Source organism: Lates calcarifer, unplaced genomic scaffold (genome assembly GCF_001640805.2).
Source record: "Lates calcarifer isolate ASB-BC8 unplaced genomic scaffold, TLL_Latcal_v3 _unitig_732_quiver_1353, whole genome shotgun sequence".
NCBI classification, from domain to species: domain Eukaryota; kingdom Metazoa; phylum Chordata; class Actinopteri; family Centropomidae; genus Lates; species Lates calcarifer.
Window position 1 is genome coordinate 16,323 of NW_026117947.1, and position 19,594 is coordinate 35,916.

The window sequence follows — 19,594 nt, forward strand, 5'->3', positions numbered from 1 at the left end:
CCAGGATGTGGGAAAACAAGGCTTTTATGTGCATATAATTCCCATAGAGTGAGTCAATAAAACCACTGTTAAGTGCTCAGGCCACTAACAGAGCTGATGTCCAGTGTGTGAAAGACAGCTAATTGCTGTCTCCACTGCAAACTGACAATAACAGTGCTATTTATTCCCCAGTGGAAGTTTGTTTGGTGGATCATTTGACAATCTAAGGTGCAAGACAAGACATGTTTGTAAGAATAAGGAAAGAAAGATAAACATTATTTTTGGTTTCTGATTTTTTCTTTAAAGAGTTCTCTTTATGCATGTGAGAGTTACAGACATATGTGCTGTAGCAGACAAGCTATTAAATGTTAAAATGGTTTGCCACAGGAGTAGGTGTCGGAGGTGAGAGCTTTTGTCAGTGTCAGTGTCAGGCTCAGAGCGCAGGGCTGTGCTGTTTACTGCAAGCAGGTCCAAACCAGGTACGTACTGAGCTTGAAAAAACACAGTAGAAATGAAGAAAATCAAATGATAATTAGCTCTGAGTCTAGTTGGTCATAACAAAAGAAACAGTATTATTGTGTAGCAATGAAAATCTCTATGCATTGTTCCATTTTACAAAGACATACATTAAAAATACGCTGATCAGTGTGACATAGAAAATAAAGAAAACTTTATTGACTCTTTTAGCCCCTCTGGTCCAGTAGCCGGGCTTGACCTCTTCCTTCCTGCTGTCGAGGAGCAGAGTCAGTGTTTTCTCCATCTCCCTCAGCTCACCTGAGACCTTCTCCAAGGCCTGGTACTCCTCCACTTGCTTGCTGCTGTTGTGCTGCAAAAGTAATTTAGTAGATGGAGAGTGACAGCTGTTAAATTTGACATTCAGTGTTTTGTTTCCATTAATGTGATGAGAATTAAAGTACAATCCAGTTCTAACCTCTTTGGTGATGGATAGCAATTCAGTCTGAGTTTCACCAGCACCATCATAGATACATGTGTTCTGAGTTGATTTGTGCACCTCTGAAAAAACATTTGTTTGTTTGTTTTTACCAAATTCAAAATAATGCAATGAACAAGTGTGTATTAATGAGAAGAAATACATTAGGAAAATAAACTGAAGAGTAGCTTCTTGAATTGGGTTGCACCATTGCTATATCCTTCCCACTTTACATTATTAAACAGCTTTTCAATCAAGTTTCATGTCAGATTGTTGATCATATTCCATATTAGCTTCCTCTTTTTTTCAGACAAGGTTTGTCACTTGCTTTAGTTGGCTCTGCAACAGTTACAAGTGGCATTTACTAGGTGTAAATATTCTGTAGCAAGTAATCTCAACCCAATACACTTACGGCAATTAGGCTTATTTTGAATTTAGCTGGTGCAACTGGCTCCTGGTCTCACCTCCATAACATTTCAGAAAGTTGGCCTTTCCCTGTTGGTTGCAGTCCTCACTTGTGCTTCGGTCTTCATTTGTCTCATTGTCTTGGGATGCAGAATCTTTCTCCATCAGGTACATCACAAAAATTGTCTCCAAGAGGCTGAGCATCATCAGAGTAAAAATCCCAATGCAGTAGATCGCTGAAGGAAGACGTCAGCTTCATTAATGCAGATAATTAACTACACAGTGAGTCGTTATATGTGCTGTTACTACTCATATGAAGTACAGTCCAATAAAGGCAAGACTCTGAGCTTCTTTACCTACGAGTGGGATCCTGTTTGACGAGGCAGGCAGGATTTCATTCAGAATAAGTTGTAACACAGTGACAGCGAGCAGCACAGTGACCTTGAAGCTCAGCTTCTCACCTCTGCTGTCTGAGATCAAGAAGGAGGCCAAATCCAGACCCAAGAAAAACAGGACAGGTAATATGAAGTTGGCAATATAGAGCACTGACCTCCTCTTCATGTTGATCTGTGAAATGATGATAAAGGTTCAGGTGGTTGATATACCTAGTACTGCACATCTGAGAAACACAACTAAACAGTAACAATAAGGTGATCTGCTCATTACGTAAAAGCAGCATACTACAGTGGAAAACAAGTCAAATGTTCACTCAAATAAAAAGTGGTAAAATATGCTCAAGAAACATGGAGGACAAGAAGAGCTGCTGGTGGATTATTATAATTCAGAGCAGTTAAAGAAATAAAAGAAGGAATGAAGTAAGAAAAATTTTGAAGACAGAAGAACAGAAGGTAAAAAACAGGAAAGAAACAAGGTTGGTGGACAGGACAGGATGGGGAAGGAAGTAAAAGAAGAAAGAACAGATAGGGCTGAAAGAGGCAAGACAGGAAAAAAACTTAGAGACCATCTTGTGATGAGATCACACCAGCCGCAAAGCCCTTGTTTGGACCAAACCCATCTTTAAACTCAGCCTTAATTTTGATCTCAACTACACACTTATAAAATTTCCTGACTGTATTTTGCACAGTTGTAACTCTACTGCAGTGACAAAATCTGTCCACAGACATATAAACATTTGCCAAAGTACCTAAAACCACCTCTGTGCACGCACACATACAACTTCATCAAATATTCAAACTATCAACCATTAGTTGTCAGATAAATATACTGTAGTTAAAAGTACAATATTTCCCTTCAAAATGTTACCAAATGTTGTTACAAGTCTTTCAAAATGGAAACACTCACATGCAACTACCTCAAGCTATATTTACATGAAGTGACTGATCTGTATCTAGTTATACCTACAGTGTAAATGATGATGTCTTGGTCTTGTAAGTCGCTGGCGTTTTTGAAGGTGACTTTCATGTTGATGAACAGCCACTCGTATTGGGTCAGCATCATATCCCGAGACCAGTCTGTGGCCTCTGAAGAATTGTCGAGTGGCACAAGCCGAATGTCCTTGGCTGAGATAGGAGATGAGATAACTGTTAGGTAAGATAACAAGGAAGGAGTGGACAATAGAAGGTGGACTTTTGGTGGTGTTGGGGGACAGACGGAGAGCTGGTGAAAGTTTAGCCCCTTTTACGCAGGGATTGTCACAACAAGACATGATAGTATCGTTGCTACTTTTTTAAAAACATGCAAAAAGTTTGATTTGAGTCTATAAGTACAAATATCATGACTATTGTGACTCCAGGTGTCTCCACCTGTGTCCTAACTGGCTCTAGCTATCACATGATGACAGATCTGATCTGCACTCTAAGTTTGTGTTTTTAGACAAAATATAGTGACAATCTGTCTTGCTCTCACCAGTGTGTATGACAGACTTGAAGGAGAGGTTGCAGCTCTGTATGTCGAAGGGGAAATTGTAGGTGTGCATCCTGCAGGTGCTGACCAGCACTTGATCATTCTGGACTTCAACATAACCTTTATTGTTGATAGAGAGATAAGGACTCAGAGGTGCTTTGTCCATCTCTGTCCTGTATGAAAACACATAGAGACAAATTTATAGTGTGGAAACCATTGTGTGAATCTGTTTTTATTTAAGGTAACTTGAGGCCAGGGATTGCGTTGCCACCTCAGGCAGCCAATAAAACTGTTCTAACAAGGTGCCTCATAAGAGGTGAATGGAAATGCACTTACTGACAATTTAATCATACAGAAACCTGTTGAAATGCAGCTAATGGCTTAAAATGGGGAGCACTTTTAATAAATGTCAAGCAGTGTGTTAGTATCTAAATCCTTAAGCTATTGTGTGATACTATATCTAAGCAAAAACACAACCCCCAGTTCCCAAAATGCTGGACCCCCCAGGTTTAAATGGCTGTTAGAAGGGTTAAAACTTGGTTTTAGGGTTAGGGTTAGAATTGAATCAGAGTTAGGGTCAAGCATTCAGTTGTGATGGTTGAAGCTTGAGTAAGGGGCTAGGGAATGCATTATGTTAATGACACTGCTCCACAAAGATAGGAATACAAAGATGTGTGTGTGTGTGTGTGTGTGTGTACACAGGTGGATACATTCATGCTTACATCTCTTCAATAGCAAGATCTGGCTTCCACATAATCTCAGCAGGAAGAGAAACATTATCAATTCCACAAAACTGATTTGGATCCCAGGAAATATATTCATTGTGCCACCTCTACAGGGGAAACAGAAGGCAAAAAAACAGGAACAAGAAAATAAATGAATAAGTGAGACAAAGGGACACAAATTAAAGGGACTCTGAGAAAAAAAATGAAACTACAATTACTGCCTTATGGTTGTATGCCTCTACCATTCCAGTTGCTGTTAAATAGCATGTGAACTCTTATGTAATGGCCATGTTTTATACAGTCACAGTGACCTTTGACCACCAAATTCTAAACAGTTCATCTCTGAGTTCAAGTCAACATTTGACTTCATTTCAGTCTTGGGATATCACATTCAAGAGGCAAAAAACGTGTTCACAGTAACCCTGACTTTGAAACACTAAAATCTGATCAGTTCATCCTTGAACATTTGCCCCAAATTTGAAGAAATTCCCTCAAGGTGTTACTGGCATATCACATTCACAAGAATCATGGACAGACAACCTGAAAATTCTTCCAATCACAGCTGTGGAGGCATAAAAAATGACAACTCACCTTGTAAGTCCAGACGTAAGGAATAAATTTTTGTTCTTTCTCTACCTGTAAACAAAGAAACATATGTGAAAGTCTTTCCATTCAGAAAACATGACAGCACAACCAACGCAACACACTGTTTTGTCCTTAGGTGCAGCATCTTAGGATAACAGAACAGTTGGGGCCATCTTGTTCTGTCCTTGGACATTGACTAAAGCACTAGCAGTGTGTATGTAGAGTGTGTTAGCAAATTCTTCACATTTTCATCTTGATGCAGAACAACCTATATAGTCAATCATTACTCAATATAACGAGGTCCACAAACAATGCAAATCCACTATTAACCAGAAAATGGGTGGTTGGCCCAATCATGGAAGGAATATGGTTTATGCTACGTAGGTTGAGTGGAGAATTCTATTTAGGGTTTATGGTAAAGAGGGACTGTTATGAGCCTTGATTGGCTTTACTGACCAGTACAGCCTGGTCAGTCTAACTGACCATTATAACCAGCTTGACCAGCTTGACCAGCTGGGCTTTGCTGGTCAGTCCAGCCAGCCACCTAGTCAGTCATCTTAACCAGCAAACACCAGTTTAGCCTTACTGGTTGACAAGTCATACTGACCAGCCTAACTCTAACTCTACCCCATCAGCAAGAAGTCTTTTTCCTTGCTATCATGACATTTGAATTCACTGCTGCTGGTTTGCTCTCATACAATATCTGAAAAAGACCACAAGGAACATTAACAGAAAAGACATGATCCCTTTAACAGAGAGATGGAGTCACAGATGTTATGTCATTCAATATCTAAAATAAAATCAAATAGTGACACAAAGCCAAAAATCTTGCACTGTTTCCTCTATTTTGGACTTTCCACTGGTTCTGGGCAAATATGAACAAACCAGTCTTTTCTACTGATACTTTTGTACAAACCCATATACTCAACTCAGCTGCTGATAATAACTATTGTACAGACTCACTGCCCTCAACACTTCCCTTACATGCTGAACTACAGCTCTTGCTTCACTCAGAGGTAGGACTATCGAGATGACTTACTTTTGGTCACCTGCACAAATTAGGGAGTTAAAGTTCACCAAAGTTGAACTCAACATGAAAACAGTTGTGTGGAATAAACATCATGCATCATCATCATCAGTAATTAGTGAGCTTAAGATTGCACAATCTGCTTAGTAGCTTACTCTGACTGTCTCTTGACAACTCAAGAGAGTTCAAGGGCCAACTTAAAAAAGCTTTGAACACTTACCACATCTAGAATGGCATAGAGCAGAACCTCCAGTTGTACCTTTGTGGGGGTTTTGTAGTTTTTAACAGGCCGGGTCATGAAGTACAGCTCATTGTTTTTGGTCAGGTTCAGGTAGTTTAAAACATCTTGATAACTGCAGTTATCCTGAGAGTACGCCCCATCTGAAGCAAAAACATGAAGACATGTTCACTATGAGACAAATGACTCTTAAAAGGAAAGAAATCACAAACATGCTTACCTTTTCTTTTTATTTAGAAGTACAGAACCCTGGTGTTTCTCTGGACATCAGTTACTGTGTATGTACCTAATTACTTATATTTTAGAAAGACACAATAACCTGATAACATTAGACTCACCCGGGAATATGAATAATCAGGTTATGTTCTGTATCATGTCCTGAACATGCTTAAAACCAAGATAATAATAAAATACAACTGACTAGTGCTTCATGTACCACCTAGCAGTTGATGTTGACTGCATGCCACAGAATAGGATTTGAGCAAAGTTGAATAAAGTTAAATTTGAAATACAGAAAGTAGTGTAAAAGGAATAGATAGGATACAGTAATGTCCTGACTACAGGAGATTTCTCTGTGTATGCCTGCATGCATCATACAGAACTGTTCCAGCTTACCTGTGAGGAGGAGCAGAAAGAGGAAACCTGGGGGTATCATGACTGTGAGAGATTAATGAGCAGTCCTGTCCTCTTCTGTATAGAAACTGTTGCTGTACTAATATAACTGCCTTGTACTGGAGGAGGGCCGGGCATTTGATGATCAGCCCTTTTAAAACTCTCATTGGTCCAAGGACATAAACACACTTAATGCAGCAAAGCTGCCAGGAAGTGCCAGTGCTCTCAACATCCTGTGGGCAGATCAATTTTACTAATAAACCAAAATCAGTTTACTTCTTACTTCCACTATTGTTGTAATTTAGTGATTGTAATTCACTCCCTGGCCATGAATGGGAAAGGAGAAAGCCTTCAGAAAGATATTCCACTCCAGACTGCTAGAAGAAAGGACTAAGGTGCTGTCCATCTTAGCTGTGGTATGTTTTTGAGAGTATTTTGAAAGGCACGCATGAACCTTGTTGACAACTGCTGCTGTCAAAGAGGTGTTACCAACCAATGTAGTCATACACATTCCCATCTGATGCCAGGATGAATGTCTCTCATCACCTGTTCCATAGATGGCAGGTTAAATTTGATTACATCTCTGCTGCAACAGGTAGCCTGGCTGCATTTTGCAGAAAGTATCTCGCCACCTTTGGGTGTGAAAGAATATATGAGACCTCTATAAATAGTCCTGTAGCTATTGTTAATGTAATTGGCATATTAAAATAAAAACATGTAAAATATTTGTACATTTGTATTGTTGTTTATTTACACGGTAAAAAGAGTCTGAGGTTTTCAAAAGCAGTCCATAGAACAGATCACAGAGCTGTTATTCAATCAAATGAATATATGACATAATGTAGGCTAAAGCAAACAACAAGCATTAACTATGCTGCATTTCACCTCCTCAAATACAACTTGATATAAATATTAAAAAACCTTCAACAGTTTCATGCAAGAATCTAAATGTATGACACATAAAGACTGTTCATATCACGTGGCAAAGACATACTAGAACTTCATAATACAAGACTTATAGTGTCTATATGTGTTACATGTAGATGTAGCACTGAATAAAATGGTTGTAATACACAGAGAAAATAAATAAAGCTGAATATCATAGGGCACATTTCCTCACCAGCTTTGCTAAAACCAGGATGTGGGAAAACAAGGCTTTTATGTGCATATAATTGTGTATTTGCATCTTCCCACAGAGTGAGTCAATAAAACCACTGTTAAGTGCTCAGGGCACTAACAGAGCTGATGTTCAGTGTGTGAACGTCATTGACAGTGAATGAAGAAGTGGAGGCTGTGCAGTCAGGAAAATTTTCATGCCGTTCAGTGTGCTGCAGCTGAGCAGCTAATTACCGTCTTGCCTGCAAACTGACATTAACAGTGTTGTTCGGTGGATCAACTGACAATCAATTGACAATACATGTTTGTAAGAATAAGGTAAGAAAGAATTTAGAAGGAACCCAAACAAGCTATTTAATTTATTTAATTAGTCTAACATATGAACTTTCTTCTTTATTAACATGAGTAAAACAATCCTCTCAGCCCACAGTTCGTTTGGCTAAAATAGTTTGCAGACAATTATGAAACAGGGGTCAGTTGTACAAATACAACTACTGAATTAACTGTGTGTGACCTTGTTGTCCTTTCCCTGAGCTGCTCCAACAAGGTAACAAAATAAGAGTTTGCTCTTTAGCCAGGACAGATGTATTTTCCCTTTTCATTGATTAGTTATTGGATGAAATGGTGCATGCTGATGAACAAAATGCCAACTGCAAACACCAGGAATTTGGTGTCACTAGGCTATATAGTATGTTTGTTGTCCCCAGGAGATTTAAGATGAAACAGTGGTAGTAAAATTCACTTGCTGTGACTGCAGTTGTGCCAGATAAACCAGGACTGAAACCTTAAGGATTATAACTTTAAAGTGAGCTACACTGTTGCAGTACTTGAGTGGATTCATAACACAGTTTAAGATTGTAACAATTTTACAGGGATTTTTGGGAGTTGGCTTAGTAATACAAAAAAGCTGAATAGGTGATGGAGTAGGCGTAGGAGGTGAGACCTTTGTCAGTGTCAGACTCAGTGCAAGGCTGCAAGGCTTTCCTGCAAACAAGTACAAACCAGGTATGTATTGTGCTTGAGAAAAGACAGGTAAAATGCGATCCCATGGGGTTGCGTACAAATACTACGCTACTGTCATTTAACGCTCTTATGGTTAGGAGATTTTTAAAAAATGCATAGAAATGACATGCAAAATGCCTTTCGTGTTATGTGAACGGTATTTCGTGAAACAAGCCTGGGAGACAATAAGGAAATGAAATGACAATCATCATCTCTATGCATTGTTCCATTTTAAAAAGATGAAAATTAAAAACCCGGTGACCACTGTGACATAGAAAATAAAGAAAACTACATTGACTCTTTTAGCCACTCTGGTCCAGTAGCCGGGCTTGACCTCTTCCTTCCTGCTGTCGAGGAGCAGAGTCAATGTTTTCTCCATCTCCCTCAGCTCACCTGAGACCTTCTCCAAGGCCTGGTACTCCTCCACTTGCTTGCTGCTGTTGTGCTGCAAAAGTAATTTAGTAGATGGAGAGTGACAGCTGTTAAATTTGACATTCAGTGTTTTGTTTCCATTAATGTGATGAGAATTAAAGTACAATCCAGTTCTAACCTCTTTGGTGATGGATAGCAATTCAGTCTGAGTTTCACCAGCACCATCATAGATACATGCACACTGAGTCCATTTGTGCACCTCTGAAAAAAAGTGTTTGTTTGTTTCTTTTTTTCTTTTTTTTACCAAATTCAAAATAATACAATTAACCAGTGTGTATTAATTAGAAAAATAACAACTAACAGCTCGTGCAACTGGCTCCTGGTCTCACCTCCATGACATTTCAGAAAGTTGGCCTTTCCCTGTTGGTTGCAGTCCTCACTTGTGCTTCGGTCTTCATTTGTCTCATTGTCTTGGGATGCAGAATCTTTCTCCATCAGGTACATCACAAAAATTGTCTCCAAGAGGCTGAGCATCATCAGAGCAAAAATCCCAATGCAGTAAACCGCTGAAGGAAGACGTCAGCTTCATTAATGCAGATAATTAACTACACAGTGAGTCATTATATGTGCTGTTACTACTCATATGAAGTACAGTCCAATAAAGGCAAGACACTGAGCTTCTTTACCTACGAGTGGGATCCTGTTTGATGAGGACGGCAGGATTTCATTCAGAATAAGTTGTAACACAGTGACAGCGAGCAGCACAGTGACCTTGAAGCTCAGCTTCTCACCTCCGCTGTCTGAGATCAAGAAGGAGGCCAAATCCAGACCCAAGAAAAACAAGACAGGTAATATGAAGTTGACAATGTAGAGGACTGACCTCCTCTTCATGTTGATCTGTGAAATGATGAAGTCCACATATTAGCAATTATCTTTAAGTTCTGCTATCTCATATTCAATCAAATTAAAACAAAGAAGTTGTTTATTCTCACTTTAATTAAAGTGATTGATGACATGTTTCTATCTGACTGCACCTGTATCTAGTTGTACCCACAGTGTATATGACGATGTCTTGGCCAAGTAAATCACTGGCATTGTTGAAGGTGACTTTCATGTTGATGAACAGCCATTCGTACTGAGTACGCATCACCTCCCGAGACCACTCTGTGGCCTCTGAAGAGTTGTCAACTGGCAGGAGCCGAATGTCCTTGGCTGAGATCAGAAATTAAATAATTGTTACAACCAGGACACACTGTCTGCATTGTGTGTGTGTGACGGCTGCAGCGCTGCTACTGCCAGCTCTATCTTTCTATCACCTTCAGTGACAGTGAAAGGTATCAGTTTTATGTAATGTTGCTGGTATGTTGCTATCAGGTAAGATAAAAAGACAATATGACAATGAAGGTCTATAAACACAATCTGTCTCGCTCTCACCAGTGTGTATGACAGACTTGAAGGAGAGGTTGCAGCTCTGTATGTCGAAGGGGAAATTGTAAATGTGCATCCTGCAGGTGCTGACCAGCACCTGGTCATTCTGGACTTCAACATAACCTTTATTGTTGATAGAGAGATAAGGACTCGGAGGTGCTTTGTCCATCTCTGTCCTGTATGAAAACACATAGAGATATGTGAACACAGAAACATGCATGATGGCAACTGCTTCAAAAACTAGAGATGCACCGATATCAAGTGCTCACAGTGCACAGTCCTCTACTTTTCCCAAATTTAAAATCTGTATACCTCATTATGCGTGAATCATTATGTGAATCCATTTTTGTTCAAGATAAGTTGTGGCCTGGGATTGCATTGCTGCCTCATTCCTAGCATTAAAACTGTTAACAGACTGTTAACAGTCTGCAGGTAGATGGAAATGCTCTTGATGACAATTTAATCATACAAAAGTGTGTAAAAAAGTTGTTGTGCCTTAAAATGGGGATCACATTTAACAAGCGTCAAGCAGTGTTTTAGCACCAGCTATTGTGTCATACTGTATCTAAGCAAAAACACCAGGCTCTATTCCCCATTACCGCCATGACTGAAAAATCTGAAATGGACAGAAATAGAGATCGGAAACTATGATACTGATGTTAATTTTCTTAATTTTACTTTTACATTTGAAGCTGAGAGCCATTACAGCTGTCTAGATATAATGTGCTTTTAATTATTTATCAATTTAGAAAATCAATATGCGCACTGAACACATCAATGTGTGTGGGCGAGTGAAGATACTTTTATACTTACATTTCTTCAATAGTGAGATCTGGTTTCCACATAATCTCAGTGGGAATAGAAACATTATCAATTCCACAAAACTGATTTGGATCCCAGGAAATATATTCATTGTGCCACTTCTACAGGGGAAAATAGGAGGCAAAAAACAGGAAAGTTAAGACACAGATTAAAAGGGCTCCGAGGAAAAAATGACAGTACTCACCATGAGAATCCAAACGTAAGGAATGAATTTTTGGTCTTTCTCAACCTGTAAACAAAAAAATATGTGTGAAAATCTTTCCAGCCAGAGAACATGACAACACAACCACACACACACATTATTTAAAAGATTCATCACACAGCAAAACTATGATAAAAATCAGACCAACATTGTGTTCATGAGTCAGTCAATATTATTTCAAGTCTAAACTGGAGAGCACTACTTCACTACAATACACAGTTATAAACATCGAAAGCTGCTGTGAATTTTGAGAATACCTAAAATAAACTGTATTTGTGAATACCTCTGTAAAATCAGCACATAAACTTGTGTGGTTTGACTCGTACAAAACCACAGACAGAAAGCAAGAGATCAATATCAAAAGTTAGCTAGTAAAATATTATAGTATAGTATAGTAAATAATAGTAAAAAAAACATTAAATGTCTAACTGACAAAATATAATTTTTGATTAAGTAATATCTTGTTATAAAAACATTATAAAAACACATAAACAAGGCAATAATTCCTTTTTTTTTTTTTTAAATAAGTGGCCCACCATGCTAGGCCAGCTAACTAGCAGGCTCTTGAATTCACATGATTTGCTATTCACGCTACTTTAAAACCCCATGTTTAAATGTAGTTAACTGTTGATGAATTTTAATATAGTTAGAGAAGGTAAAAATTAGTGAAGCAGCCTGTGGCAGAAAAGAAAACTTTCTTACTATTACAACGTTTTCATTCGTGGCTGCTCGCTTATTCTCTTATACCAGGTGCCAAATATCATATGAGCATAGTAATGTTTCTGTCATATCTGATTAAAACCATAAGAAACATTAAAAGACATGATCACTTCAAAGCCAAAAACTCTACCATCGCTTCCTCCATTTTTGACTCTCTAGTAGTCCTGGGCAAAAATGAACTCAAAAATGAAAAATCTTTTCTACTGATACTTGACGCACACACAGCTGTATACTTGACTTAACTCAGCTGCAGCTGATACCAACTCTTGTATAGACTGCTGCTCTAGACAGTTCCTGTACATGCAGAACTGCAGCCCAAACACCAAAGAATACTGATGAGTTTTAATTATAAATCATGTTAGCGTGTCCTGCAACCGTATGGCCTGAAAGATGTGCAACACCCACTACTCGAAAACTTTAAATACTCGATACAGTTAGAGGTCCAGACCCAGTATTTACTAAGGGAAAATAACGCTTGAACCTCCCAGCACTGCTCTTGAGCTTTTGTCTCCCTCAGAGGCAGTATTGTTGAGATGACTGGCTTTTGGCCCAGTCAGTAGAAATAATAAAGCTTTAACCACTTACCACATCTAGAATGGCATAGAGCAGAACCTCCAGATGTACCTCTGTGGAGTGTTTGTAGTTTTTAACAGGCCGGGTCATGAAGTACAGCTCATTGTTTTTGGTCAGGTTCAGGTAGTTTAAAACATCTTGATAACTGCAGTTATCCTGAGAGTACGCTCCATCTGAAGCAAAAACATGAAGACATGTTCACTATGAGACAAACTGCAGTCCTGGTGTTGAGCTAGGCATCTGTTACTGTGTGTGTCCGTAATTACTTATAATTTAGAAGAAAGGACAAACATTAAGCTTTGTGGGAGGGAATCCACTGCCTCTGAATTTATAATTAAACCATGAAAAACACCTGCTCATAAATGTCTGCAGTAATATCCAGCGACTGTGGTCACAGAAAAAGCCATTATGAAATGGGCATGAGCATTTTTTTGCAATCATTTAAGTCCTGGAGCTCTCTATCTGAGATCCATCTGCTAAACAATGTCCAAATACATCTCCTTTTGATTAGGTTAGCAAAGTTCACTGAAAGTACTATTGTATCAATCAAATGTTCCTCTTCTGTTATTGCTATATTTTTGAAAATGTTATTAAAATCTATTTATTTGTATTTTGATATGAGTTTGATTCACACTGAAAGCCTCACACCTTATTTCCTTCACCATAAACATAAAGTGGACACATGCAAATGACAAAAACGTAGGAGAGCAAATCATCAGAAAATCATAATATCTTACCCATAAAAAGTCAGTAGTGACAGTCACAGTGCAGTTTTAGCAAATAAAAAAAACACTACACCATCCAAGTAATACGTTTCTCAGGATTCACCTGCGTATATCATGCTGAACATTGTCTAAGCTTACCTGTGAGGAAGAGCAGGAGGAGGAAAGCAGCAAGCATCATGACTGCGACACCTGTGCGAGATGTCTCTAAGTGTGTATCCTTTTCCTCTCAGTATTGTCTGGAAATGTCAAGTCGGCTGCAGTAATAATGCCGCTGCCTCATACTGGAAGAGGGCCAGACAAACTGAATGACTAAACCTTTATTGGTTTATATAACTTTTTTTTTTTTTTTTTCAATCTCATTACTGTAATAGCCATCTGGAGACAGTGGTCACTCCCACAGCAGTCATCACAGCAGCTCTCAGTGGTTGTTTAGGGGAAGAACAAGAGGCTCCTGGTGGAGACAAAAATGGGCCATAATGACTGTTTAATGATAAAAGTAAGTACAGTAACGGCACCCAATAAACATTGCATCTATCTATGCATTTGCATAGAAATCCATCACATCCAGGCGAAAAATATAAACAGGAGCACCATCAGTAACACTTGAGACTCTCCTGTCAGTATGCTGGAATGATTGATAAGTTTTTGGCCTATGGTAGAAGGAGATGAGTTAACAGCTCTTCTTACATAGCTACTTTGAGTGATTATGCTGAAAGTTTTAAGTGAATAACTTTTGTGGTATTTCTGTTTTTGGTAAATGCAAATTTTACTGTCTGAGAAAATGAACAACATTGATTTTTGTGCAGTCATCTGCATCAGCTGAATGTGGATTTGAAGTCCAAGTCACCTGATTTGTCCCCTCAGACCACTACCTGTTCCCAAAGATGAAGAAGGAGCTCAGTGGTCGCCATTTTGACAGTGATGATGGCGCCATTGCTGCTGTGGACATCAGACAGAGCTGACTTGCAATTTTCAATCACCTGAAAGAGAGATAAAAACAAAAGTTAATAAACTCTAAATTTCACCATAATCATTCAAAGACTTGAACTGCATGTGCATGTAACAAGAGCTGTTTAATTGGGATATATTGTGTTTATATTGTATGTATTGTATTAGTTGTATATCAGTGTCATAATCATCAACTATCAAACAGAACATGGAAATTCAAAGCTGCTGATGGCTACCTGCATAAAGTACAGTGCACCACCTAGTGGTGGCACAAGGACACTGTCAAAGGAGTTCCTGGGATCAGATTTGAATTGACACATTGAACCTGGAGGACTGCTTATTATTTTTACTGGAAGTGTTTAATTCCTGTCACTCAAAATGGCAGCAATGGACACGTAGGAAAGAGTCCAAGAATCACCTACTGAATGATGATGGTACATAAAGGAGGTGCTTAGATGATGTGTTTAAGTAGTGATTTGTCCTCGCCATAATAGAGAATGAATAATTATCTTATCGAGAAAAACAGGAATAAAATGGTTGAAATACAACAAAAGCTGATTGTGTCATTCTCCATCAACTTTCCGGTCTTTCAGTCAACTGATCTTGTGCTTCAGATCACGGGCTTATTTAATGTTTAATGAAATGACCATGATCGTGATGGGTTAAAATGAGCACTTCACTGAGATTAAGAGCTCTTTGTTGTTGTGGTGACAATATTAAACACATGGTGAAGGTTCTAATCTCTCCAACCCTGAACTCCTTTGCACAAATTTAATATCAATCCTCTATTAATTCCTGTCATAACTAGGATGGCCACTAGAGGGCTTCATCACTGGCACATTAACAAATATAATTTCAGAGAAATTGACTATTAATGTACTGCTAAATGCTGATGTTAGCATTCTAACATTTGCTAATTCAATTTTCTAAACACAAGTATAGCTTTGGCCAATGTTAATTAGTTGTGCGGATATTTTTAAACCACAATACTGGATTACATTTACATTTAGAACTGATGAAGGTGCTACAGCAAAAGTTAATGGATCAGTAGTTATAACAATTCACCCTGATGGGAGCATGAATGTGTGTATTAAATTTCATGGCAATTAAACATTTTTTCAAAACAACTCATTCAACTCACTCAACAACCACAAATGGTGGCACCAGAGGAAATGTTAGAAATGTCAGAGGAGTGTGTGTCCACTATAATAACACCAGATCCACCCTGCAATGCACAAAATAAACGAGCTACCTTCTCTCTGACAGCGAGTTTACAACATACTGGATATCAGGCTGGTGAGGATGGACGTGATTGGTTTAAAGCCTGAGAGACCGATGAGCTGTGAGGTGAAAGAGGACTGAAACAGGATGGGAGGTAAAGATCTATTTGTCTGAATGAGGAGATAATATGAACAATTACAGTGTAAAAAAAATGACTTCAGTGAGTCTGCAGGGTTGGATTATATTACATTCAGTTTGTCTCTATTCTTGTCACACTTGCGCACAAGATTTTAGGAGGTGGTCGTGACCACATTGAGGTGCATCTTGGGGTAACTATTGCTCTCCTATATCAACCACTGGACACAGCTGCACCTTCATTTATACAGCTGCACTGATCTTTTGGTTTTTACATCAGTTCAACTATTTATGGGCTTAACCTGATATATAATCCTGATATTTAAAACTCCTCAATAAATGTTAAGTATGTTTTTTTCATTTAAACACATTAAGTCCTATTTATCACAAATTCATCATAAATTGACATCAGCTGCCAGCGATTCAAGTAGGTTTAAAGACTCCACAGTTTTCCTTTTCTTTTCTTCAACATTTAGTTTTTACTCTGAACCAACATGAAATAATTATTACACATTTTTGAACAATAAGATCAAAAGGTAATGTGTTCAACACGCCTCTACAGTCAGTGAGGAAGTTATCCCAGCTGAAACCACATAAAGTCAACTCACACCAAGACAAATACAGATTCTGTCGACAATTTTTTTTTACAGTGTAGGCCTTGTTTATATGTGTTGACCTTGTTTACAAAGTGGAAAACAAATGGACGCAGAGAACTGACTGATTCCACCGAATACATTAACAAACTATATTTTCACACAGAGGGAATACAACACAGAAACTGAGGTATTATAAGGTCTGTAATGTATTTCTAACTGTTCCATTCGTTGAAGATGAGAGACAGAAACAGAATCACACTGGTGATGTAGAAAATTAGGAAACCTCTGTTGACTCTTTTGGCCCAGTGGATGTACTTCACCCCCACCTCATTGGAACTGAGGTGCAGATTCAGAGTTCTCTGCAGCTCCTTCAGCTCCTCCAGGACCAACAGCAACACGTGAGTCTCTTGTGACTGAACGCTTTTGTTAACCTGCCCACACACACATACACACACACACACAGCCACACAGTCACATTAGAGAGGGTTTATTCTCCCACTGAGACTGACAGTGTAAGTCACTGCTTCTCAACAGGCTGAAATCTGGTGTCTCAAGATGCAAACTGTGTATAAATATATAGAATTTTAAATTATCATAGTAACTATTTTATCTTTCATCTTGCCGATCACAAGGTAATCAATAGAAATACTGCATTCACGTTACAATCTACAAGGAATGTGCACTTTTATGAATTTTACTGGTTAACGCTAACTTGCAAGATAACTTTGCATTACTTTATGTAATAAGGACTGAGAAAGAAGCATTACAGAGAGTGGAGGGTGTTATGACGCTGCATAAAACTACAAATAGAAGTGGTCCTCTAAATCACATGAAAAGTGTATGCTCCTAGTTTTGAACACATGTTGAAAATGAATGTATAGACATACTTTTAATGACCCAGACTTTAAACTGTTGTGTGTAAAGACTGCATCTGTATCTATAATCCTGTACCTCTTCAGACAGAGGCAGCACTTCATGCTGTTTCTCACCGTCGGATACTTTGCAGATGCACGAACAGCGGGTTTGTCTTTTCTTCTCTGAAAACACACGCACAAGAACACACAGGTGAAATGATTCACAATTACTGTGACAATTTTTTATTTCACTGAATATTTAAATGTTTAAATATGAAGGTTAGACAGATTTTGAGCCTTATATTGTTCTGATTCTGATTCTGAAACAGGTGAATTAGAAAATTAAATGTGGGTCTCACCTGTGTTAGAGTTATTGATTTTGCCTTTTTCCTGCTCGTCCTCCCTGTCATCCTCCAGCTTGAGCTTCTCCTGGGAGGCTGAGTCTACTTCCATCAGATACGTAACAAAGATCGTCTCCAGCAGACTGAGCAGCATCAGAGCAAAAATCACAATGCAGTAGGTCGCTGAGAGGAGGAAACAGGCGATAACAGTTAAATAGCAATAATCTCTAGAACTACAGATTGTTTTGGTTTCAAGATATCTGTGAACTATTTTCTATTAAATAAATCATCTCTAATTCACGCTGGAATCTAGTCCAGAGTGTTGTAACCTATGAGAGGAGTCTTGTTGGACATGGAAGGCAGGATGTCATTGAGGATGAGCAGCAGGACGGAGATGGCCAGCAGCACCGTGACCTTGAAGCCCAGCTTCTCTCCACGGTGGTCTGAGATGAAGAAGGAGGCGACATCCAGAGTCAAGAAGAACAGGATTGGCAACAGGAAGTTGATTACGTGGAGGAGCGGCCTCCTCTTCATGGTGAACTGGGAAGACAGGTTCAAGGGTCAGAAACTATTAACAGACATTTCTAGAGTGAAAACCCCACTCCAGGTGTCAGAAAAATACAAAAATGTGTATGCATGTATATATCTGTTGTGCACTTTCTCTGTTCATTTATCAGCCTTTTCCTGATATTTGTCACCCATCTGTGTCTCTCCCAGTGTTGCGTACAGTGTATATGAGCTGATCCCACTGTTTTGTTTTCATGGGTGAAATTGTTGCTGTTGACAGACAGCTGAAGGAACTCCCAGTCTCCCTGAGTCTTCATCACCTCTCGGGAAAACTGAGTGGCTCGAGATGAGTTGGAGAAAGGAAGGAGATGAATTTCATCGACTGTGGTGAGAGAAGAGAGGGAGATTTTGAGATAAAGTGGATATAAAAACACTGTGGTCACAACCACGGGGGGGATCACTGAACTCGCGCACAAGCCGATGGGTCCGAGGGCCCAACATGTCTTGTTGGAAAATAAGTGAAATGACTACAACAAACAAGCAAAATAAATGAAAGAGACACACAACAACTACAAAGAACCATCATGGGGCTAAAAGAGAAACAAATTGAGTACAAAAACACACAAAACTACAAGACTAACAACGACACAGTCCCTATTCTCCTTCAGGCTATTGGTCTCGCTCCCTATGCAGATGGGGTAACTTCAGTACACACACTGCCTCCCTCACCACTGTGTATTGCAGAACCAATGGAGATGTTGCATTTCTGGCGTGTCGAAGGGGAACTTGTGGACGTCCATTTTGGCAGGTGCTGACCACCTTCACGTCCTCTTCAGAAGTGACCATCCCGTTGTAGGATATAAATATGTATGGATTCTGGGGGGAGTCGTCTTTCTCTATCCTGAGACATCAAACACAAAATGTCTTTCAAGGTGTGTTTGGTGGAGCATCAAATTATACAGTATTGTGTAATGTGCTTTTGCTCTGACAATATTATAAAGACTGTGAACAATAATAAACATAGCAGCACACACAGTGAAGTCATTCACCTTCAAAATAAACACAGGGTGTGCATCAGCAAATACCAAGCTATTAAATCACTTAACAATGAACAGATATTTGTTTACAAACCAAAAAAATTCCATTAACATAATACATTAACTTTCTCTTGCCTTTGATCAATTCACTGCATTTTATTCCATTTATTTCAAATGTTTTGCTCTGAGCTCTTCTCCTCAATTCAGTTCTCTATAAGGACATTTCCAACAACAGTATCACCCACTACTACAGGTGATTCAAATAATTTAAAAGGAGATTTAAACACTTTGTTTTTATCATTTATTCATGAACAAAGGATGTACCAAAGCAGAGAAAGATCATTTAAGCAATTTAAATAGAGTGATAACAAGGTGAGCACTGGGTGTGACCGTCTTGGATTAACGTTCAAAGATGGATTTACAAAGAATTATCAGGTGAACTGGAAGTTACTAATCCTGGCCGAGACGTAGTTGGGCACATAACCCTTCATAAAACCAGAAATTGTGTGGATTAAACAAACAAGATCTAAAATATAAAAACAGTGGGCTTTACAGGTGCGAGTAGGTGAATTCTGTCACCTTCGGACAGAGTCAGTCTAGCTGTTTTCAATCTTTGTGCTAAACTAACTT

The 19,594-nt window shown here is 38.8% G+C and overlaps 1 protein-coding gene and 2 pseudogenes across 1 annotated transcript; all 3 read right to left on the reverse strand.

The window, feature by feature from the left end:
• Positions 1 to 190: 190 nt before the first annotated feature.
• Positions 191 to 6,408, reverse strand: LOC108879768 (5-hydroxytryptamine receptor 3A-like). The gene is made up of 11 exons (XM_018671156.2): positions 6,369 to 6,408; positions 5,736 to 5,896; positions 4,495 to 4,539; positions 3,901 to 4,010; positions 3,182 to 3,351; positions 2,678 to 2,835; positions 1,672 to 1,882; positions 1,375 to 1,551; positions 911 to 993; positions 659 to 805; positions 191 to 202 (listed from the first exon to the last, which is right to left on the reverse strand). The coding sequence occupies exons 1-11, from the start codon at positions 6,406 to 6,408 to the stop codon at positions 191 to 193; spliced, it is 1,314 nt and encodes a 437-aa protein (XP_018526672.2).
• A 2,124-nt stretch (positions 6,409 to 8,532) lies between these two features.
• On the reverse strand, positions 8,533 to 15,807 carry LOC108879770 (5-hydroxytryptamine receptor 3A-like; annotated as a pseudogene).
• A 335-nt stretch (positions 15,808 to 16,142) lies between these two features.
• Positions 16,143 to 18,828, reverse strand: LOC108879769 (5-hydroxytryptamine receptor 3C-like; annotated as a pseudogene).
• Between the last annotated feature and the right edge of the window lie 766 nt (positions 18,829 to 19,594).